This window comes from Phocoena sinus, chromosome 10 (genome assembly GCF_008692025.1).
Source record: "Phocoena sinus isolate mPhoSin1 chromosome 10, mPhoSin1.pri, whole genome shotgun sequence".
Lineage (NCBI taxonomy): Eukaryota > Metazoa > Chordata > Mammalia > Artiodactyla > Phocoenidae > Phocoena > Phocoena sinus.
In genome coordinates, this window is record NC_045772.1 from 17,228,968 (window position 1) to 17,253,328 (window position 24,361).

The 24,361-nt window shown below is 42.8% G+C and overlaps 1 protein-coding gene and 1 non-coding gene across 3 annotated transcripts in view; one reads left to right on the top strand and one right to left on the bottom strand.

Annotated features, from left to right (window-relative positions):
* The first annotated feature begins 453 nt into the window (after positions 1–453).
* ALDH1L2 (aldehyde dehydrogenase 1 family member L2) overlaps positions 454–24,361 on the top strand; it is a 56,261-nt gene continuing 32,353 nt past the window's right edge. The window contains exons 1-9 of one of the 2 annotated variants that reach the window (XM_032647251.1): positions 454–642; positions 9,368–9,512; positions 14,369–14,603; positions 16,325–16,490; positions 18,192–18,293; positions 18,505–18,594; positions 20,871–21,005; positions 22,364–22,489; positions 23,033–23,124. In XM_032647251.1, the coding sequence (XP_032503142.1) occupies positions 595–642; positions 9,368–9,512; positions 14,369–14,603; positions 16,325–16,490; positions 18,192–18,293; positions 18,505–18,594; positions 20,871–21,005; positions 22,364–22,489; positions 23,033–23,124 (1,139 nt within the window). In that variant the 5' untranslated portion in view covers positions 454–594. The remainder of the gene's footprint in view (positions 643–9,367; positions 9,513–14,368; positions 14,604–16,324; positions 16,491–18,191; positions 18,294–18,504; positions 18,595–20,870; positions 21,006–22,363; positions 22,490–23,032; positions 23,125–24,361) is intronic. The other variant, XM_032647250.1, reaches the window with a different exon arrangement.
* Positions 13,224–13,295, bottom strand: TRNAW-CCA. Its single transcript has one exon. It is a non-coding gene; the product is annotated as a tRNA-Trp (tRNA).

Here is a 24,361-nt window from a genome sequence, read left to right on the forward strand (position 1 = left end):
TCTTCAGAGAGGTGAGGGAAAAGGCTGTCGGGTGTCTATCATCTATCAACCCATCTATTTGTCTATCATCTATCGGGACCAACTCTGTGCCAAGCCCTTTGCCAGGTGCTTTATACACAATCTCTCATTAAATCTTCTTGTCAGACTACGAGATAGGAATCAGGATCCTTACGTCGCGAAGGTGCCCTCACCCGTTTATATTTCGCGGCTCCACGCACTTGCCTGTTGTCTTCTCAGGACTGTGTTAAGGACATGACCTGGGGTGTCAGACTGACTTTTAAGGCAGATCCTTATGTACTTCAGAGTGTGTTAGTAACTGGGAGAAGATCCCACAGATAGTGAGACTGCACCGAGGCAGCCGCCAGAAGCTGTCGCTCAGGCTGGGCACCAGCGGGGCTCCGGGAGGCTGGAGCACGCCCCGCCCAGTCGCTCGGGATTGGCTGCGGGAGCCCTGACAGATGAGGGGGCGGGGCCTCGAGCTGCGTCCCGGGACTCGCCCGGGACTCTGAGGCTGCAGGCCGCGCCTAGGCTGAGCCGACCCCGCGTGCCTCCCGCTTGCCTCCCGCGCCGCCCGCACGAGCGCTTCTTTCCAGCATGTTGTGGCAGGGCAACCAGGCGCTCCGGCGCTTCTCCACCGGCCAGGTGAGTCCGGCCCCGGCGAGCGTCCCGGCTCTCACCCGGGGGCTGCTTTCCAGATCCGGAGAGGGCGGGCCGGGCAGCGGGGCGGAGGGAGGGCAGTGTTTACTTTGAGCAAAGTGTTTACTTTGCTAAAGGCCAGGACGACGTTTATAAAACCGGGAGAGTGAAGAGAAGGGTCCGGGGAGGGTCCTGAATGGGGCTTGTCGAGCGAGCCATTGTCTTCTACCGGGACGGGGCTGAGGATGCCTGGCTGGGATTGACAGGGTGGAAACAGTCGCTCGGCAAGAGGGAGAGAGTCGGTTCCCTTTCCGTTTTCATTTCAACTGTGAGATCCCTGCCTGGTTACGAGATGGAGCCGAGGTACAGGACCGAGACCACCTCCTGGAGGAGAGTGGTATCAAGTCAACCGGGTCCTCCTCCGCGGCCTGAGAGGTGTGAGCGCTCCCGACTGGCATGCAGGGCCCATTCAGATAACGGCACTCCGAGCCGGTGACCGCAAGCTCATTATTCCTGAGCTGCAGGCGGCAAGATTTCTAGGATCACCAGGCGCTGCAGAAGCAGCCACCCTGGAACATTAGTAAACTATGGTGCAAAAACCTAGCCCTGGCCCAGCCCCGCGCCTTGGAATTGCATCAGCCTCTCCAGAAACGGAATGAGGGAGGACACGTTGCATGGGGCGCTGCCTTCAGCACTTCAGGGGCCTGAGGAGAGATGCCTCCCTGCATCTAGGCAGACTCCAAGCTGTTTAGGGAAGAAAAAGTCCACCCCATGTACATCCTCTCTTTTATAGGAAGTGCATGTTTGCTGTGTTATAAAACAATTTGCTTTTTGATTCCTCTTCTCTGCCAAAGTCATATGCGCATGTGTACATATCCAGATGTAAAAAACTTGGAGCAGAGAGAAGTCTTGATTAGCATCAAGAACTGGCCCAAAGTTGCATAAATGGAAAAGCTTTTGTCCCCCAGACAGCCACAAGTAATGAGAATTCACTTTATCCCATGCAGTCAGTTATAGTTATTTTGGGAGTATTCACCTTTTTTTAAATAAGCAAAAAGAAACTTGCTCTGGCAGATATTTTGCTTGCTCTCCTATGCAGAGCTCTGGACTCCTCCTTAGCTTTCGCCTGCCACGTGGCACACGGGAATCTGGGTTGGATGGCACAGAGAACAAGGGGCTTGTGCATGCCTGTTTTATTGGCCTCCTCTGTCAACACCTTTCATTTGTCTTTTTTTGGAGAGCAGAAGGGGTTCCTGAAGGATGAAAAAATGCCAATAATGGGGTTATATAAGATTTCAGTAATAAAAGATGAACATCCCAGGTGGCAAATGGCATAAACAAAAACACTCTTGTGGGGAAGTGCCAGGTATGGTCAGGGGTCAGGGGCCTGAGTCTATCTCCAGGAATACATGTGGGAGAGCAGTGCCATATGGCTGGGAAGAAGGCAGGTTCTTCAATGGCCAAAGAAAGACATGGAATAATAAGTGAAGAATTTGGGATATTTTACTCCATAGAAAATGGAGATTCATCCTTTGGACTGTGTTCTATAAGAATTGTTCAAAATCAGACATGGCTGGTGGGAGCGTAAAATGGTACAGCTGCTTTGGAAAACTGACTTTTTTAAAAATAAAATTAAACATAAACCCATCAAATGACCCAGCAGCTGCCCTCATAGGTATTTACCCAAGAGAAATTAAAACTTATGTTCACACAGATACCTATTTATGGATGTTTACAAAGGGATTATTCATAATCACCAATTTAAATGTCTTTCAGCTGGTGGCAGGATAAGCAAACTGTGGTATATCCATCCATATAGTGGAATCTTACTCAGAAAAAAAAAAGGAATGGACTTCTGATATATACAACAACATGGATGAAACTCAAATATGTATGCTAAGTGTAAGAAGACAGACTCAAAGGGCTGCATATGTATATGAGTCCATTTGTCTGACACATTGGAAAGAGTAAACCTAAAGTGATGGAAAAAAAGGCCAGGCTGGAGATAGGGGGAGGGATTGACAGCAAAGGGATGGGAGGGGATTTGGGGGGGTGATGGAACTGTTCTTTATCTTGATTGTAACAGTGGTTACATGACTGTGTGTTTGTCCAAACTGAAAGAATTTTACATTGAAAATGGTGTGTTCATTTTATGTAAATTGTACCTTCGTATGAAAAAAATTTTTTTAAATCACACAGCGCTTTTGAGTTTGATATTAAAGCAGAATGAAAGAGGAATGAAAAAAAACCTCTCAGAACTTAACAAAATCCAAGGAAGAGATTAGTTCATAACACTTCCTGATATAATTAATTTTTCCATTCTCTGTCTTAAAGAAATGGACTTAGAAATATTTAATCATCTCAGCTTAATGATATGACTGGATCTTATTAACTAGTGCAACTATATACAGCAATAAGGCCCTTTGTCAATTAGTTATTATTGTCCACTTCCAGTATCTTGCCTGGCTCACTACTTCTTAATTTCTCCCGATGGTGGGAGCTATTTAGCCTTAATATTTATTTGGCACTCTGTTCTTTAGCTGTTATTTCCTCTGCCAGTGTCTGGGACAAGCCTGGCTGTTGCTCTGGATTCATAGCTTGGTTCCAGGACTTACGGTTACTTTATGATCCAATTCAAGAGGCTGGACCCTTCCCTGCTTCTTGAAACCAAGTACGGGCTTTATACCCTAGTTCTAGCAACCAGGTCCTTAACTTGTTTCCTTGTTGCCTGACCCTCTGCACTGGCATCTAATTTGATTTAGGACCTTCAGATTCAACTTCAAACCATATTAAATTGTGTATTATGTACTGAGCACTTCATCTAAATCCTGAAGAAATAATAATAATAATAATAGGTATCATTGATATAAGACTTTGTATGCACCAGGCACTGTTATAAATGCTTTACATATACTCATTTAGTCTTCATAACATCTCAATGAAGTGGGTACTATTATAATGCCCATTCTACAAATCAGGAAACTGAGACCCAGAGAAGTGATATAATTTTTTTAGAGTCTCACAGCCAAAAAGGATAAAACAATAAACAAGAGATAAATAGTCCCTGCTTTCAAGGAGTCCACAGATTAGTGGGACAAATGATTAAACTTGCCTTTAGGTAAAGGATAATAACGGAAGGGAAATACAAGTGGGCAATAAAATATGAAAAGGCACTCAACCAAACTAGGGCAGGGACTACTCTTGTGCCTTCAGCTTAGGGATCCCAAACCCCCCCCCCGCCCCCCGAGGCCAAACAGATAAGACAAAGGTAGCATTTGGGCTGGAAGGAGTGAAAGGCCACGTTCAGAGTTAAAGGGAGCAGCCCCTGCTCAGCTGCAGCCGACCGTTTCCACATGGGAATGTCAACCATGGTTGACAAACCTCCTGATTTTTAAAGAGAAGTCAGAAATTCAGCCTGCTAATGTGAAACCTCCTAAAAGTCTTATCACAGTTCTTCTGCAGATGCTCTGTGGGCCAGATAAAATCCTCTTTGCCAGGCCACTGATTGCAACCCCGCCATGCACTGTGCCCAGAGCTTGGCAAATGCTCTAAACATGCTTGGTGAACAGATCTTGCGCACCATCAGGCACGATTTGGGGAACCATGTGCCAAATGGTCCATTAAGAGTTATGGTCCATCTCAGTGTCTCAGAAAATTTTAGTTTGTTTTATTCTTTTGTGGGAAGGTCCTTTCTCCTTTCCAGTTCTCACAATTGCTTATGTGGACAGCTTTGACCTTATTTTACAGCCTGCTCTGTTGGTTCTATTAAGGTAACATCTGCTTCACAAAAGGGCTTCGGATCAGCACAGACTCTTAGCACTGTGCCTTTAAGTTCTCCAGAGAAGACTGTGTGTATTTTTCTTTAAACCGTTGGAACATAATCAGAGTCCATATTAACTTGCTTCCTGAAGAATTTCACCAGGATGTGGATAGCTGGGGAATGCAATAGTTGATAGTTTAAGAAACAAAAGCTCTATTCCCTGCAAAAGCCTCTTCTAATGCAGAATGTTATCTCTAGAGAACCCCAAGATAACAGCACTTATCACCCGGATTTAGAAATGCTGTGGGTCATTTTATGCCCGCTTCTTCTTTCTCACCAATATAACAAGGCACTTATAGTGCCTTAAAGTATGTTCTCTGGTCATCAGCCTAACCCTTTAATGAATGGTGCTGTCTCCCATGTCAGGACCACCATGATATTCCCTTAGAAAGTCTGATGGAACTATTTCCCATAATTGATCTGTCAAACTATCGCCAAATTTTCCTTTTAAAAAAGAAGGAAAAAAAAAAAAAAAAGAAGGGGTGGGGGAACCATCAACATAGGAAAGCCATAGAGGCACATCTGCTGAAGCGAAACAGATCTGAGTTTGAATCCTTCCTCTGCCCCTTATTAGCCCTGTCCGTGGACAGGTTACTTAACTTCCCCGAGCCCTATGTTTTCTCATTTGTAAAATGGATCACAGTAAGGCTTAAAGACATATGATAAGGATTTGATACATTTTTTTTAATCAGTGAAAAAGGCTCAATACAGTGCCTGCCTTATGGTACACTCCCAGTAGGAAAGATCCATTATCATCATTTTTATTTACCTGGACATTACTTGTGGTATAATAATGATACCAGTTGACATTTATTGAGCCTTTGTTATTGCCACACACTGCACTAATGCATTACATGCTTTATCCCACTAAATCCTCCTAACAACCTTATGAGATAGGTACTATTATTATTCAGATTTTAATTGATGAGGCTGAGCTCAAGGTAGCACAGCTGGTGTTATAGAAAAACAATGGCACTGGGGTAATAACTAGATTAGAATCTCAGAGCTGCCACTGAGTAGTGATTTGACTCCAGGCTGTATCTTTTTTTTTTTTAATACCATCCATTTTTTCTTTCTTTTTTTTTTTATAAATTTATTTATATTTATTTTTGGCTGCGTTGGGTCTTTGCTGCTGCCCGCGGGCTTCTCATTGCAGTGGCTTCTCTCGTTGCGGAGCATGGGCTCTAGGTGCACGGGCTTCAGTAGTTGTGGCGTGCTGGCTTAGTAGTTGTGGTGCATGGGCTTAGTTGCTCTGCGGCATGTGGGATCCTCCCGGACCAGGGATGGAACCCGTGTCCCCTGCACTGGCAGGCGGACTCCCAACCACTGCGCCACCAGGGAAGCCCCAGGCTGTATCTTAACCTCTCTTTGTTTTAGTTTCTTCATCTGTAAAGCCATCTGTAAAATGGCTTATTAATGTCTGCCTCTTGGGAGTCGTTGGGCAATCAAAATGAGGTAACACATATTAAATACATGACACATACCAGGGTCTCGTTAAACTGTTTGCTACTACTTCCACCACTTTTTGCTTGACCCAGACTCCCCAGGGCAAAATCTCTTTTGTAGGGGGCAGACACACACTCTGTATAGCAGAGATTCGCAGACTTTAGTGTGCCTGTCAATCAATGGAGAGCTTGTTCAAATGCAGCTTCCTGGGCTAATAAAGTGCAGAGGCAGGATCCAAACTTCTTCATATGCTTTTGAGTTAGTGCCAGCTTCCTGACGGTCTGACTCAGTAGATCAGGGGTGGGGCCCAGGAAACCACATTTTTAACATTTTCTCCCAGCTGATTCTGCCAACACGGGCAGTCAGCCCTCAGATCATACTTGGAGAAATAAGACTAAGGTGAAATATCCCAGTCCAGTTCTTTGGAATTATACTAACTCATTATAAATACTTAAAATCTTAAACTCTGAAATTTTTCTCACTGCTAGAAACTCACCTTTATAGTTTCAGTTTTACCACTAAGCTCAGAAAGTGTTTCAGTGAATGTAGAATTTCCAGAGATACTGACATGGTTTCTTTAAACACTGTCTTTCTGGGGCAGTGTTCACTCTGGAATTGAATTCCCAATAACCAGATGACAGCTGAGAGCACATTACAATTGAGTCAGCTCATCCTCTTGGCTCTTGTATGTTTTAAGACTAATAATTTTAGAAGTCTTAAAATATTTGGTGTTGGTAATGGTATGAGGTAAAGCCAAATTTTGGAAGATAGCCAACACGTCAGGTCAGTTCTATTTCCAGCAACAGCATTAATTATAGGATTTTAAGATAGAATACTTAGAGAACATTTTGATATTTTTGATGGGAGGAAATGAAACAGTCATGCATTATCTGCAGGCAAATTGTGCTGTTCTTACAGAGTTAATCTGTTTGTTTGCAAGAATCTATTAGATGTTGAAGCTCTAGGCTCTTTTGGGATAGAAACTTTGGCTGGCCATGGAAAAGAATTTTTATACCCAAACCTTAATTGTTTAATTATCAGCTCACAGGGAAGATGTGAACCCATATGCTTTTTTTTTTTTTTTTTGGCTGCATTGGGTCTTTGTTGCTGCACGCGGGCTTTTTCTAGTTGTGGCGAGCAGGGGCTACTCTTCATTGCATCGCGCGGGCTTCTCATTGCCGTGGCTTCTCTTGTTGCAGAGCACGGGCTCTAGGTGCACGGGCTTCAGTAGTTGTGGCTCGTGGGCTCTAGAGTGCAGGCTCAGTAGTTGTGGTGCACGGGCTTTGTTGCTCTGCGGCATGTGGGATCTTCCCAGACCAGGGCTTGAACCCATGTCCCCTGCATTGGCAGGCAGATTCTTAACCACTGCGCCACGAGGGAAGTCCCTGAACCCGTAGGCTTTTAAGTTTATGCCTAAAAAGGGATGCCATCTATGCCCTTAAGAAAGTGGGAAATAAGGGAAAATTGTTTTCCTCATAGTCAGATTTTAACAGTGAGGCTTTACTAACTTAGAATGACTTTCTGGAACATTAATGGATCCCATTTAGATTGAAGGAAAAATATTCTAAATCCAAATCCTGTGGAGACGTATTCTAACGTGGAGGAATGAAAGTTGGAAAGAACTCTGGGGAGCTGGGGTTGGTTCTTTGCCAAGACGGGAAACTCATAGGAGGTGGTGACCCTCTGATTACCACTACGTGCACAATCCTGCAACTAGCCTGCTTCACCTGGTGGCTCTTCATCACCATCTTAACAATCATCATGTCAACATGTTACCTTAGGCTTTGTGAAAAGGTTTCATCTTGGGAGAATTTACAGAAGGCATAATTGCTTAAAGACAGTCCTTAAAAACTTTAACTCCTTTAGTGCCGCTCTTATCTATGTGGTGTTTATATTTATTGACAATCACTGCATTTTTGTGCATCAGTGTTAATGTTCTAAAAAAGGAGATGGAAGAGATGGGCAGTAGTGGCTCATTTTATTTTTAAGTACCATCGTGGGTTTTGGAGTCAGATGGCCCTGGATTCAAATCCTACCTCTCCCTTGTTTTGCTAGTATGACCTTGGAGATATACTTGATATTTCTAAGTCTTGGTTTCTTCATTCATAAAATGGTACAAAATGGGGGATAAGAAAACAGGATAGTTGTGAGGATTAAAATAAATGAAATTATGTGCAGCCCTCAATTCCTTATCTGAAATCTGTGGGGCCAAATGTGGGGTTCAGAATCATTCACATTTGAGAAGGTCAATGTGGTATATAGGACCTTATGCACAATTTACAGCAGGGTCTGGGATAGTATCTGTAATGAAGCACATTGACTTTTTTTTTTTTTTTGCGTTACGCGGGGCTCTCACTGTTGTGGCCTCTCCCGTTGCGGAGCACAGGCTCCGGACGCGCAGGCTCAGCGGCCATGGCTCACGGGCCCAGCCGCTCCGCGGCATGTGGGATCTTCCCAGACTGGGGCACGAACCCGTGTCCCCTGCATCGGCAGGCGGACTCTCAACCACTGCGCCACCAGGGAAGCCCCACATTGACTTTTCTGCAGCAAATTACAATATACTATAAGCAAAGACTGTAAGTGGCATTATCAGTGCAGGTCAAGTTTGAAGCCAAATGACTGCATTAACTTATAAGAAACCTACAAGGACTATAAAGAACATTTCATTAGTTCAGTCCACGTCTTAAGACCAAATGAGTTTATGCCACTTAGCAAGGACTGTAGAATTCTGGACCGTGTGAAAAAACATAGAATTGTCTGGTATATAGGAAAGCCTTTAAAACATTATTAAAGCTTTTACTTAAACAGTGCTTTGTGTCAGACACTGCATTAAGCCTAATGCATATTGTCATCTACCTCAATCAGAATTGTGTGAGTTGGTGTTATTCCAGTTTTACAGATGAGGGGAATAAAAGGCAAATGGAAGTTAGTTACTTGCTAAAGGTCACACAACTAACAAGGGGTGGGTGACCCTAGGTTTGACCTCAGGTAGTCTAGGATCTGCTCTTGACCCCTATGTTATACTAGATGTTAGCTCTTGGCATCTTTTGGAGGTGGGCATAAAAAATTGCAGGACATAAAAGCATTGTCAATATTGAAGTAGATCTTGCTCAGAATTACACCCCTTTTAACTAAGAAACTTATGCTTATTTGTTAACATCTGGCCTCATTTCATCAAGGAGTTGAAATGCCTTGTAAAAATATATGCAATCCCAATGATTATAATGAATAATCAAGGGAGTTAGAGCAAAGGGAAAATGAGGAATACTTAGGTGTGAAATTATTTTCACTACTACCTATATAGCATGTAGTCTGAGTTCCATGTATGTCAATAACTATTTTACTGTGTAGATCTTTGAGCCTTTTGTAATGCTCAAGTCATCTTGTATGATTAAAAAAAGAGTGTTTATTATCCATATGTCTTCTATCCATACTAATACCTGTCACTGTTTAATTGCTTTGCAGGTTTATTTAAAAAACAAGCTGAAGGTGGCACTTATTGGTCAGAGCCTCTTTGGACAAGAAGTCTACAGCCACCTCTGCAAAGAGGGCCACCGAGTTGTGGGAGTGTTCACAGTTCCAGATAAGGATGGAAAAGCTGACCCACTGGGTGAGTGTATCTTGAAACAACTGGATCAAGGACTGCACTGGTCTCCACTCTGCCTGTTGAAAGCCTTCTTAGGCCAAGTCTATTTGTGTGGCAGATACAGACTCAGAAACTCTCCCTTCTCTGTGGGCCTCAAGACAAAAATGCCGGCCCCTATTTTACTAAGTTTCTCCACTTACCTCCATGGTAATCACCAGGTCCCTCAGAGGAATTTCCAAGCATGTGTTTTTCCTGAATTACACTTGTGACTTTCCAAAGGTGCTATGGGACATCTAGAGTAATGTCTGTTGCAGAGGTGCCGATAGGAATGCAGGGAAGGCCACACCCAACAATAGCAATTGATGTGGGGTCATAAAGAATACATTTATCTCAGAACAAATTATAGCTATGACTGCTTGGTTATTAAGGTAGGTAAAGAAAATAGCCATCCTCAGAGCAAACCTACAGCGTGATTCTGATTTGCATGCTATAGTTATGTTGAGAAAGAGTGCAAGAAACAGTCTACAGGTAGGGAATAAGAACTAGCATCTAGAAATCGTGACTTATGACTTGAATCTTTATAAATCACTGGTATGATGCAATACATTGGTTGGAAAACAATATCTGTGATAATCCTAAAATTTTACTTTCCTTTCTTGGAGGAATCAGCTCTGGGGTTTATTCTAGTTCTTGTTACTGGGGTAGTTGGATGAAGGCAGTCAAAAGGTACAAACTTCCCATTATAAGATAACTAAGGGCTAGGGATGTAGTGCATAGCATTGTAAATATAATTCACACCGCTGTGCGTTCTATGTGAAAGTTGTTAAGAAAGTAAATTCCTAGAGTTCTCAGCACAGGGAAAAATTTGTTTCTTTTCCTTTAATTTTATATCTATCTGAGAGGATGGATGTTCACTAAACTTATTGTGATAATCATTTCATGATGTATGTAAGTCAAATCATTATGCTGTACACCTTAAACTTACACAGGGTTGTATATCAATTATATCTCAGTAAAACTGGAAGAAAAAAAAAAAAAAAAGAGTCAAGCTAAAAAAGAGTTGGGCCGGGCTTCCCTGGTGGCGCGGTGGTTGAGAGTCCGCCTGCCGATACAGGGGACGTGGGTTCGTGCCCCGGTCTGGGAGGATCCCACATGCCGCGGAGCGGCTGGGCCCGTGAGCTATGGCCGCTGGGCCTGCGCGTCCGGAGCCTGTGCTCTGCAACGGGAGAGGCCACGACAGTGAGAGGCCTGCGTACCGCAAAAAAAAAAAAAAAAAAAAAAAAGAGTTGGGCCAAGAGCACATATGCACATGGATTTAACCACTTGATTTAGAAATTATCCGTGTTTCAGAAAAAGATTATCTCAACCTGGGAAATTCTGAGGGAATCTGCCTCATGAATTCATACCTGGCTCCAAGGGCAGAAGGGGACAGATTCCCGTCACCGGGACTACCTGTCTCATCATTATCTATTCCCACCAGCTTTGTGTGTGGGATGTTTGGAAGGACTTACATTTGAGATATCAGATTGGCTGTTGAATCAGGAGGACCTCAAATAATATTAGCTTAAATAAGAGAGAAGTCCCTTTCTCAAGTTTGGATTGACCGTCACAGCTGTTGTGGCAGCCAGATATTTATCACAATGAAGGCTCCTTCGGTTTGTTGTCTTGCCATTATCAACACTGGGCTTCCATCTCATGGTCCAAGGTGGTGGCTTCAGCCCCCCCTATCAACTCTGCATTCCAGCAAGCAGAAAGGGCAAGATGGGAAGCAGAGGGCAAGCCTTTATTAAGGGCATAATCCAGAAGTTTTACATATTACTCCCACTTGTATCCTGTTGGCTAGAACTTAGTCATAGGCCAAATCTATTTGCAGAACAGGCTGAGAAATACAGATTTTATTTGGGGTGGCCATGTGTTCAGCTAAAGTAGAGGAATCCTTGGTAAAGGAGGAAAGGGGGCAACTAAGAGTCTCTACCATGTACAGTGAACTTCAGAAGAATTGCAAGCATGTGACTCTTACACCTCCTTTCAGACTGTTTTCCCTGGTGCCTGGTCCCAGCATATGGTTAACAGTGTATGTTCTAGAATCATGAGACTAGTTCTGACTCTGCCACTTGATAGCCATGTGACCCTGGACAAGTCACTTAAACTCATTAAGCTTAGTTCAGTGATACCCATCTCACGTGGATTAAATGAGATAATGTATGTAAACTGCTCAGCACGGCACCTGATTCATAAAAAGGATCAATAATGACAGCGGCGATTTTTGTTGTCGGTATAGTCAACTAGAGCAACAAAAAATAGTCCTGGGGCAGCCAAAAATCAATATTGGGGAGCAACACCTGAATGGCTCAAGCTTGTCTCAGTGGAGTGGATTTTTCAAATGAAGACTTCTAAGTCTCTTCCACCCCATTTTTCTTTCCCAGTCTAACCTTTCACAATTTTCTCTCAATTTCACCACTTTTTTTTTTTTGCGGTATGCGGGCCTCTCACTGTTGTGGGATCTCCCGTTGCAGAGCACAGGCACTGGATGCGCAGGCTCAGCGGCCATGGCCCATGGGCCCAGCCGCTCCGTGGCATGTGGAATCTTCCCAGACCGGGGCACGAACCCATGTCCCCTGCATTGGCAGGCGGACTCTCAACCACTGTGCCACCAGGGAAGCCCTCACCACATGTCTTTCACCACCATTTACCCATTTTCCTATCATCTGACATTTTGTTTTGTTCACAGCTTTTTGAACATTTTAGGAACATTTACATTTTGTAAACATTATTATACTGGTCTCTCAGATTCTGCCAGTTGGATTGACTAAGGCATCACCTTGAAGGCCAGGGCCATTTTAGGACTTGTTAGGCTTTAGCCTTTAGGCTTCATGGAGGCATCATCCCCTGCAGAGTCTATGAATGTTGGTGATTAGATGGGAATAAAGGAAAGGAAGCGCGAACATGCAGGTACAATGCCTTAGTTAAGACTTCTGGATATTGCCGAAAATGTGGTTTCTTTGTGTTATTGATGGAGAATAAATATATATATACTTAATATAGGCAAGGTATATAGTTAATAAAAGTGCTATTTTATTATGGAAAAAATGGGCTTGTGCTGTCTGTACTTTGGAGGACCATTCCATTTCGCACAGAGGTAGGAAGGAGTCATTCCTTTCAGAAGGGACAACATTTCCTGAGCAAAGAGCCTGGGATCTGCTTCAGTAGGGCAAACCCTTACGGGGAGCACGGATTCTCCACTCTTGGCCCCTCTCCTCCACTAACTTATGGGCGAGTTTAGGAGAAGGAACTAGACAGATGCAGCTCAACTCAGCTGCTTTTGAAACCACACCCCTCCTCAGATGGGACTCAAACCCAGCCACACCTCGGACTAGGGCCGGAGCCACAATCCCTGACCTAGGATGGGACTTGAACCCACTGTCTTTTCACTGAAACCGCTTACCTAGCGTCAGGACTTACTGAAGCTCAGGTTCTTTTGTCTCAGCACAGAAGGAGTTCAGGGTGAGGCAGTGGCAGGCAAAGACTGAGTTTATTCGCATAGGAGGCTTGAGGGATACAAGCAGGCCGGCCAGGGAGTGCAGCCCCAAGAACAAAGAGGGCTACTTTTTTTTTTTAATGTTTATTTATTTATTTGGCGGCACTGCTCGCGGTGCGGGGGATCTTCGATGCCGAGTACGGGACCTTCGTTGCGGCATGCGGGATCTTTAGTCGTGGCATGCGTGCGGGATCTAGTTCCCCCACCAGGGATCGAACCTGGGCCCCCTGCATTGGGAGCATGAGTCTTAACCACTGGACCACCAGGGAAGTCCTCAGAGGTCTACATTTTTATAGTCAAAGAAAAAATGGGAGGGGAGAAGACCACCTTCTTCCTCATTTTGTGTAGATGTCAAGGCTTACATCATTAGTTCCTCCTTTCACCCTACATGGTCTCACCGGGACTGTCATGGCGCTATTTAAATCATATGCATATCAGCAAAAGGGTGGTAACATATACTAAAATATGGTAATTTGTCTCAGGTTTTGGTATAATGTCCCCTTCCACCTAGTTTCTTTCCCCTTTCACCTGTTTACCTGTCTTGGCTACATGCAAGAATGCGGTTTTTCTCAGGGTCTGTTATCTTATAGACCTCCCAAGGCCGAATGCAGGCTTATATCTGTTTTTTTGTGGTATCAGCCTAAGTAAGTCTGTTTAGTTTCAAAATGTTCTGATTGTTGCTTAGCTGCCCGATGGTCTGGGCATTTTCTGGTTGGTGTCTAGCTTATGGTGATCTCCTGAAGTCTCTCTCTATCTGTCTTCCCCTAGTGGGATTTCTAGCTGTGTAACTATCTTATTCTATCCCTATCACTTTCTCCATTTATCTTTTGGGATCTGCCTGTTTGGCGGGGAGAGTATGTTCCAGTCTACAGTTTTCCCTGTGACAAAAGGGACTTCCCCCCAGGAAATAGGTGTGGGAAGGGAATCAAGGTTTTCCATCTGTACCAGAGGCTACGTCTAATTGGGATGGTGATGTTTTGGCACTTGACTCCAAATCTTAAGAAACAAACAAACAAATGTCCTTTAAATGGCTGTATCAGTAATAAAGTTACAAATTTTGATCTATAAAAGAAGCAGCTTCAGTTAAAATCTCAAAACGTTGTCTAGCCACAAACTTCTGAGTTGAATCATTATGCCTTAACTATATAGATAAAAATCACATTAGAAAAATAGATGCATCTTGATAAAATTGTATCATGTCAAATCCTGGTCAGAATCTAAATTGTTCTTTACCATGTTTTATTTGTAAATGTTTCGTGAAATTACAATGTGTGGATCCATAGTAATACAAAATTATGGCTAAAACTTTTTTGATGAAAATAATCTTCTCTTTCATGCTCAGCTTTGGCTGCAGAGAAAAATGGGACCCCTGTGTTCAAGTTCCCTAGATGGAGAGTCAAGGGCAAGACCATAAAGGAGGTGGCGGAGGCCTACAGATCCGTGGGTGCTGAGCTAAACGTGCTTCCCTTCTGCACGCAGTTCATCCCCATGGATGTAATTGACAGCCCTAAGCATGGTTCCATCATTTATCACCCATCTATCCTTCCCAGACACAGAGGAGCCTCTGCTATCAACTGGTGAGATTTTTTTTAAATAACCAAGATGGGCCCATTCCCATTGCTTGTAATCTTTCTGTGTTTTACCTAGGTGATCAGGCAACTAGGTATGCTTGAACAATTGTGAGGTCCCGATTGACTGCTACTGTTGCACAAACTCCCCTGAGATCTAGAGGTACTGCATAAGCCAGAACAGCGTTTCCCAAGAATAATCTATGGAGTATTGGCTCTATCAGATATAACTAGGTATTGAGCAGGCAAAGGTCCTGTGGTTAGACAAGTTTGGTTTATGCTGGATTTCTTTATCTCAGGACTCAGAAATTTTAATATGTGCTTTAATGTGGGCATCATAATCTCCAAGAGGGAATCTGAGTACAAAGTGTTCCCACGCTTATTTGGCCGTAGAACATTTTTTTGCATAGAATATCTCAAGTACATTTCAGGAAATGCTGAATTACCTGAAATTATCTTTCTCATAGTGTGACTTCCCCCATTCTACTTTAAGCCTCTTGAGGGGAAATAGGACTCTGGTCTAACATTTTTACCGCCATATGTCCCAGTATCAAGAACACTGCCTGGTATACTGTAGGTGCCCAGTCCTATAGGTATACTATACTGTGGGTCAAGGTGGGCCTTTCCCACCTTCTCTACCTTTTCTCCTTTACCTGCACATCTCCCAGCTGTCTCTTAGTGTCAAGTTATCAGATAGGCAGAAAATCTATACTTAGTTTAAATGTGGTAAGAAAAGCATTTCATTGTATTTTAAGACCAATTATATGAATTGATTTCTTTTTTGCTCCTGGAAATAGTACGATAGTGAATATCTTTGTACTTAAACATGTGTTTTTTTTCTCAGTTCACATTGCTTGCACATGCAGAATCACTGGGTCAAAATACGTGAATATTTTCAAGGCTCTTAGATAACACAATGCCAATTAATTCCTCAATATTTCTGAAAAGAGTGGTTGATTGACTGGTTGGTTGATTGATTTAGGTCTTGCTTGATTAGTAGCTCAGAGAGGTAAAAATGATTAGATGGAGAGCATGGCTGACCTACCAGTTCATACTCTGTCTATATTAGCCTGCTCTCTGATATTCTTTTATGTATGTATTTCCATATATCTGGTTTATTGTATGTATTATGAGGTCTGCAGGGCCAGCATTTCCTCTTAGGCTAAATTTATAGAATACAAAATACAAATAGTTGAATTAATCAACCATCTTTTACTACAATTTATAGCTAATCTAGAACTAATTCTAGCTCTAAGTGATGCTTGTACCTGAATTACACAACCTAAATTAATTATCAGTTCTCCTTTTCACATTGCACTGATCATCTTCTGTTTTATCTTCCATTATCTTATTCTGCCTAATACAGGGTCAGGTACAATGTAGGAACTGGACATGAGTGGGCAAAATTACTTGATGCTGCAGTAGAAAGCCGACACCTGGGAATCAGTGAGGGGTAGTACTAGTGGTCTCTAATGGCTTTTTGAGTAGACTCTAAGTCATTAGTATGTATTAACAAGAAAGACTACAGAGATGAGGTTGTATAAAGTAGCAGTACCATTAAGTTCTGCTTTTTTTTGAGTGTTTACATCTCCCAGCTCTGCTGTAATTTTCACAATAGTTTCATTCACTGTCTATTTTCCACTGTAAACACCTTGTACTTTAATGTCACTAATTTATCACCTTATGATACAGTTAACCAACATTTTATGTTGAAACTCTTCTTTTCCCAGGACTCTAATCATGGGAGATAAGAAAGCTGGGTTTTCTGTTTTCTGGGCTGATGATGGTTTAGACACAGGACCCATCCTCCTCCAGAGGTCGTGTGATGTCGAACCCAATGATACAGTGGATGCACTTTATAATCGGTTTCTCTTTCCTGAAGGAATCAAGGCCATGGTCAGTATATTTATGCTATCAAGGAGAATTTAGTAACGCTTTAAAGTTTTTCTTTTATTGAGAATTTGCTCCTGTGAATTTGTACTAAAAATAAAAAGCCCCAAAATAAAATTAGATTTTATATTTACCAGTAGGATGGTATTTTGAGGGTGGAAATCTGCACTTTAGAATTTCTTAGTCCATGAATCTGACTTGTTCTTCTGAGAACAGTGATCAAGTGGATAAAGCAGTAATCAAACTCCTTCATTCGTTTTACCAAATATTTGAATCTCCAACCCTGTTTATAATGACTAATTGTAAAGAAGCGGCAGAATCTTAAGAAATTTTGATATGTAATTTGGGCTTTCTTCAAAAACATTTAAAATCAGTCTATGTAAAAGGGTGAACTTTAACACTGCTTTATTTGTTCAGATATGCTCTGGATTAAAGGCTCAAAACATGTGCACCACAAAGAAAAAATACATTAACCTGTAAAAACATTGAAAGATAATATCCATGTCATTTAATGTCTTCTGTAGTTTGATATGGTAGAAGTACAACACAGAGATGGACAGTAAGATGATATAAAGAAGCAGCCATTGATTTGGGAGAGAGGAGAGCAGTGCTTCGTATCATTTAACGATTAAGAGAGTAGTTCTCGTTTTACCACTTATTTGCTGTATAATAGGCAGGTCACTTAGCCTCTTTAGCCTTGGTTTCCTCATCTATAAAATGTGGATAATACTGCCTGACTTACAGGGTTGTTGTGAAAATTAAATGACGTTTGTGTAAAGCCTCTGGCACACTTAGGCGCTCAAAATGATCATTAAAATCAAAATAGTATTTTGTGTGTTCAGTAGCATTCGAGCAAGCCTGGATCCTGTACCTGGTGATATTATAGCCAGAAACAGGTGGAACGAATGAGCTGTAAACTTGGCCCTGTTCCCATGTGGCTGCCACCACGTGCTCTTTTGGCGGTTGGAGTACTCAGCTGTGAGTACTTAGAGAGAAAACTGAGAACTTGAGCTCACATAGGTCTCCCAGTGAAGGAGAGAGGCTCTCAACTCAAGGTAAACATAAATATGGCCTGGAAGGGGATGTAGGACACATCCCAAAGGCAATCAAACTCATGGACAGTTTTAATTGTTTTTTTTTATTCCAGGTGTCCTAAGCTAGAAAGCCAGTTGAATTCCTTAAATATGACTTTTTAGAATCATCGTGATGGGCAGAAATAACCCACAATGACTTATTTTACAATGATATTCCTGAAACTTCCATTGAAACACCAAGGGGAGATTGAAATTTGCTTAAATAAAGGAGTCATTTTAAAAAGTACAGGATGGAGATTGGCAGTAGATAGACCTGGATGCAGATCCTGCTTCTACCACCTACAAGCTATCTCTGTGATCTTGAGCTAGTTGCTTTTTCTCGGGCTAGTAGCTTGAGGCTTTTTGCAGGCCTCAGTTTCCTCCTCTGGAAAACAGGACTAATAATACCCATGTTGTAGGACTGGTATGGTGCTGCAAGGGATATTTTACATAAAGTAGCCACCACACTGCCTGGCATAATTATGGATCCAAAGAAATGGTAGTTATTTTTATCAAAGTCTGACTCTCTGGACAGATTTATATGTAGTAATTCTGTTCAACAGAAACTTCAGTTAAACAGGCCATGCCATTGTTGACCACTGGGCTCTAACACAGTTAATATTTTTGGCTTTAGGTGGAAGCTGTCCAGCTCATAGCCGATGGAAAAGCTGCTCGTATGCCCCAGTCAGAAGCAGCTGCAACATATGAAGGTATCCAGAAAAAGGAAAATGCTGAGGTATTTATATCAACTCAGTAACACATCTCAGAGTTTATTGTCGTCCACCTTTAAGCAGTTCTTAGTTTACCATTTCCTACCAAAAGGTAGATCTCCAAGGGAGGCTGCTACCCCATCCCTACTCATGTCCGCCACTGATGGAGAGAAATGTTTCTATTGCCTTTGAGACTTGCAGCATTAGAAGTTCAACCTGTGCTTTGTGCATTTCTAGATCTCTTGGGATCAGTCTGCTGAAGCTTTACATAACTGGATCCGAGGTCATGATAAAGTCCCTGGAGCTTGGACAGAGATAAATGGACAGGTATGTTCCAGGAACCTTTTTTTTTTTTTTTTTTGCATATAACCTTTGTAAGAGGTATTACACTTAAGTCTAGGCTTCCTCTGGTTCTTCCTTTGGTTGTGAGGAGAGTCTGTGTTCTAGGTACACGTGACCAGCTAAAAGAGCTCTAGGTACACGTGACCACCTCCCTCTTTACTCCCCATGTATTGAGCATTTGGTGTGAAGCAGACACTAGGCACAGCCTCTGTTCTCAGGGTGACTGCAGTTTTATGGAGAAGGCAGAGAAGTGAATAAACACGCACAATGAAGTAAGACAAATGATGTAACTGAGGCCCAGACTCGGATGTCTTAGGAAAGGCTTTCTAGAAAAGCTGACTGTTTTGCTTGCACTTCGAGAAGAGGTCAACAGGTAGAGAATGAGTCAAAGAGTTAAAGACCCAGAGGTAGGAGAGCATATTACCTGGACAGGGACTCGCAGTAGAGTTCAGTGAAGCTGTAGCTCCAGGTGTGAGGATCAGGTGTGAGAGGCATGGGGAGAGATGCAGCAGGGGCAGTGGGCGGAGGGGGGGCGGGCAGGAAAGGCCTTCTAATCCCTGTGGGATCTCCACTCAACTCAGCTTCTCAGGTTTCACCTCTTGTAGGAAGTCTCCTGACCTCACACGCCCAGCCTGGCGGGATTGGGCGTCCCTTCTCTCTGTTCCCGTAACGCCCTGCCTAGCTCTGACACAGCATGTTATATACTATAAGCATCTCTTTATGTATCTATCCCTCTTACCCCCGTAGACTGTGAACCCCTCAGGGGCAAGAGCATCATGTTATTGTCTTGATACTCTCAGCACTTACACAGGGTTCTTAGTGCATATTAGGTGTCTATAAAAATATGTGGGATCAGCGAAGGACCAAGGGAAGAGGTTTAGTGCAATGCTTAAAGGGTGGGATTGGAGGGCATTATGGTAAGTGAAATAAGTCAGGCAGAGAAAGACAAATACTGTATGATATCACTTATATATGGAATCTAAAAAGTACAACAAACTAGTGAATGTAATATAAAAGAAGCAGACTCACAGATACAGAGAACAAACAAGTGGTTACCAGTGGGGAGAGGGAAAGGGCTGGGGGGCAAGATAGGAGTAGGGGATTAAGAGGTACAAACTATTATTTATAAATTAAGCTACAAGGATATATTGTACAACGCAGGGAATATAGCCAATATTTTATAAGTATAAATGGAGTATAACCTTTAAAAATTGTGAGTCACTCTATTGTACACCTGTAACTTTATATTATACATCAACTATACTTCAATAAAAAAATAAAGAAGGCTACCATGGACATCCTTGCACGTGTACCCTTGATCACATCGTTAGTACTGGGTGTATATCTTAGACTAGAGTGACATCATCATAACATATGAATATATTTTACCACAACTGATAATACCCAGTTTTTCAAAGCAGATATACTCACACAAAAAAGTGTGGGCTCTGAAGCCAGAATGTTTCCATTAAAATTCTGGCTTTGCAACTATTTGCCGTGTAACCTTTGGCAGGTTATTTAACCATTGGGTGCAGGTTATTTCACCAATGGGTGCCTTGGTTTCCTCATTGTAGAATGAGACTAATAATAGTGCCTCCTTTATAGGTTTGGGGTTGTTGTGAAGATGAAATGAGTTAATACACGTTAATTCATCGAAGTACTTAGTCCCTGGCATAGAATGAGTATTCAATAACTATTAAATATTATAGTGCTCAATAAATGATAGCTAATGGCCATAGAATTATAATAATTATTATAACAACAAATCAATTAGTATCCAGTTCTCTTAGTTACAGTCTGGATCCAGTCCTGTTTCCATAAGCCGACACACAAAGCCCCTGTACCTCCCATCGTACATCCCACTGCAATATAATAGTTTGTTTACCGCTCTGCATCTGCCCTCCCTGATACCCCACCAACACCTCCACTTCCCCCACAAACCCTACCTTCAGGCTGCAAAGTCTGTGAGAGCTTTTATCTCATTCGCCTTTGTGTCAATGTGCATAAATGATAAATGTATACTCGTGTCACCTGGATGTGCGGCATTTCTTAAAACTCTTCAGTCACACATTCACAGACTATCTCTTGCTTTGTGTCATTTCCATAGATGCTTGATATCATTGGGGGTGGGGGGGGTCCCAAATTTTGTCATAGATGAGAATTGCAACTTCAGCTTTTTTGCCAGGACTGCTGCTCGCATACACCCTTATAACCAGCCTCCACTTCCCCCTTTCACAACCTGGGTTTGATCTCTTTATTAGGTGGTCACTTTCTACGGCTCATCATTACTGAATAGCTCCATCCCTCCTGGAGAACCACTGGAAATTAAAGGTGCCAGGAAGCCTGGTCTTGTTACCAAAAGCGGCCTTGTTCTTTTTGGTAACGATGGAAAAGCAGTGAGTATTCAACATGGTTACCTCTAAAATAACTTTTTTGGTTTCCTTTGATAAACCCAAGCTATTGAGGGACTAGCTTTCACAGGGTAGTCTGGCTTTGCAGTGGGATGTGGGAGCTCAAGGTGTCTGTGCTCCATTTCTCTCTGGGGATGAGCTGGCTCTAGGTACCTTGATGAGAAGAAGGCTTCTCAGGACGGGCCCCGAGGACCCGCACAGCCTGGTTTGTGATACAGTAGAAAGATCTTGGAGTTTAGTCAGGAAACAGGTCGTGAATCCCTGCTCTGCCACTTACTGGTCTTGGGCAGGACGCCTCTCCCCTCGGAGGCTCAGTTTCCGCATCTGTAAAACAGAGAGTGATCTTGTCTGTCTGCCTTCCCACTGGCAGAGTCTGGGAGGATCAGATGGTGTGGCCCTCTTCAGAGGCTCCCTCCTCTGCCTCACCAGGCAGGCGCCCACCCACTCTGCCTGTGCTTGGGAGCGTGGACTCTGGGCCTCTCTGGGCTCTTGGGCAGCTGCCCAGTGAAGAAAGCAAAAGGGCATTTGCAGCTCGCAGACACTTTCTGATGGCTTACAGGATAGATCAGTTACTAAGATTGTAGGCTGCAGAGTCCATCTAGTCCTGGGCTGTAACCCCAGTTCTGTTACTTACTGTGTGGCACTGGGCAAAGTACTTAATTTCATTGAGCCTCCATTTCCTCATCAGTAAAATGGGGATAATAAGGACACCTGCCTCCATCAGGATTTATGGGATTGAATAAGATACTTCAGCATATACGTACTTAGCACAGTGCATGCTGCAGAGTAAGTGTTCCAAAGATGGCAGTAGTAGTAGTAGTACTTGTACTAGTAGCAGTGGTAGTTACAGTAGGCTTTAGACCCAATGCCTATATCCGAATGTCAATTTTGGGAGGGCTTATCATCCATTTTGAGATATACCTACCCGTAGACGTAACTTCCTCCTTTCTGATGCCATGGCTGAAATACCATTTCAGTCCTTTTACACATAATGGTGAGTGCTTTTAATCCTTTTTTTTTTTTTTTTTTGGTACGTGGGCCTCTCACTGCTATGGCCTCTCCCATTGCGGAGCACAGGCTCCGGACGCGCAGGCTCAGGGGCCATGGCTCACGGGCCCAGCCGCTCCACGGCATGTGGGATCCTCCCAGACCGGGGCACGAACCCGTGTCCCCTGCATCAGCAGGCGGACTCTCAAGCACTGCGCCACCAGGGAAGCCCTAATCCATATTTTTATATTTGTCAAATAAGCTGCTTCTTATACCCATATGACTCCTCCCACCAGTCTCACTTCTGAATTGTCCTAATCCTCAATTCTTCTGCTTGTTTTGTTGTTATTTTATAGCTGATGGTGAGAAATCTGCAGTTTGAAGATGGAAAAATGATTCCTGCCTCTCAGTACTTTTCAGCGGGTGAGACATCAGTGGTGGAACTTACAGCCGAAGAGGTGAAGGTGGCAGAGACCATCAAGGTGAACACGGGAAGTTCTTAATGTTACTCTTATCTTGGAAAGCGAAACCATTTTTGTTAACTGGTACCATTAATCCTCAAAGTAGTTGGGATGGAACATTTATTTCCTCTTTTTCATATTAGCTGCAAAAGGAAATCAGTGCCAAAATGTATACGCACATAAATAATCCAAGGCAGTTCTAGGTTGTCCTGGGGGTTAGGGGTGAAGCTGGAACATGAAGGTTAGGGGTGGAGTCAAGCAGGAACCGAGGCTGGGCTATCTTCAAGGTCCTGCTGGGGGTCATCTCCATCCCAGACAGCCAAGAAGAGCACAAGAACACAGAGAACTGTGTGAAGGAGGTTTTTCATGGGACAAGTCTGGGAGTACAGGTCACTTATATTCATATTCACCGGCTAGAAGTCAGTCGCACGGCCGCCTCTAACTTAAGGAGATGCTGAGAATTGTAATCAATCCAGGAAAAGAAGTAGGTTTGGTGAGAAGCTAACTAGTCTCTGCCACAGCGTTCTACCTGGCAGCTCCCTCATAAAAGTTTCCCGTGTGCAGGTCATCTGGGCTGGGATTTTAAGCAACGTCCCTGTTATTGAAGATTCAACAGACTTCTTTAAATCTGGAGCAAGCTCAATGGATGTTGTCAGGTAAAACCACCACCTTACTGACTCATACCCCTCCACCAGGGATTTTGACTTTGACTTTGAAAATCAAATCGAAATCCTTTGTACTGGTTGTTATCACTCTATTGTACCCATCTACTGTATTTCTCTTTTCTTCATCTTTTTTGGTTTGTTTGTTTCCATGGTCAAATACATGTATTTGTTCCCTTCTCTTCGTTGCTAACCAGGAGTTATTTTCATATTTACTGTACACCTAGAAAACAACCCTTCTAATTATTTGTTTCATTTAAAAATCTGTCTTCATATTTCTTAGTTGATTCTCCTCCAGTTAGAATTGGGAAGTTCTGAGTGAGAACGTTAAAAGGGACTTCTCTATATAGTCTCACCTAAAAGGATACCTTACACTGATTATGCTTACCCCTAATCTTTTTCTCCTATCTCTCTAAGTTACCCGATATGATATATCTAGAATGAGGATTGCCAGACTTCTTGCAAGAGTAAGGGTAATCACTCGACAGTCAGAATTTCTCTACAGAGGTTTCAAACAAGTAGAAAGGGCTAGAGGACTAGAAAGCCACCCCCTGTGGCATGAAGAGCAGACCAGGATCCTAACAGTGACGAGTCTTGCAGAGGTGCTTTTTCTTTGAGGGCCACGCTATGGCCATTTACTAAATAAACAAGGTCAACTCCTCTTGACAATCCTTCATGTCGGCAAAGCAAGTGTTCTTGATGAACATTCTGTCTATTTATTTATTTATTCATTCATGTATTTAACACAATTTATTGAACATTTATGACATCAGGAACAGTTTTTTGCACTGGGGATACAGTCATGAACAAGACAAAGTCCCTTCATTCGTGGATCTTTTTTATTCCAATCATCAAAAACAATCCTCTCAAGAGCAAATATCATTACCAGAAGTTAAAAGTTTTGGTTCCTCAAGTTACAGATTTCTCAGCTACGGTTCATGAGTTCCCAGAACCTTCTCATTTGCTCAACTAAAGATTTCAACATTGTACTTTTAACACTAGTTTTTTGCTAACAAGATACTGTTGCAGGAGTTACCCATTTCCTGTTTGAGTGTCTGACTTATTACCATAATCATCTGATATTATTAGCTTGGACTACCAAGGTACCTCATCTCTCTTAGGGAATACATGGCTGAGCAACCCCTGTGGTGAGCTTTCTAGTACACCTCTGTCTGGTACACCTTTGCTACTCAAGAAATGTCAAATTAGAGCTATGATTTGAAAACTTAAC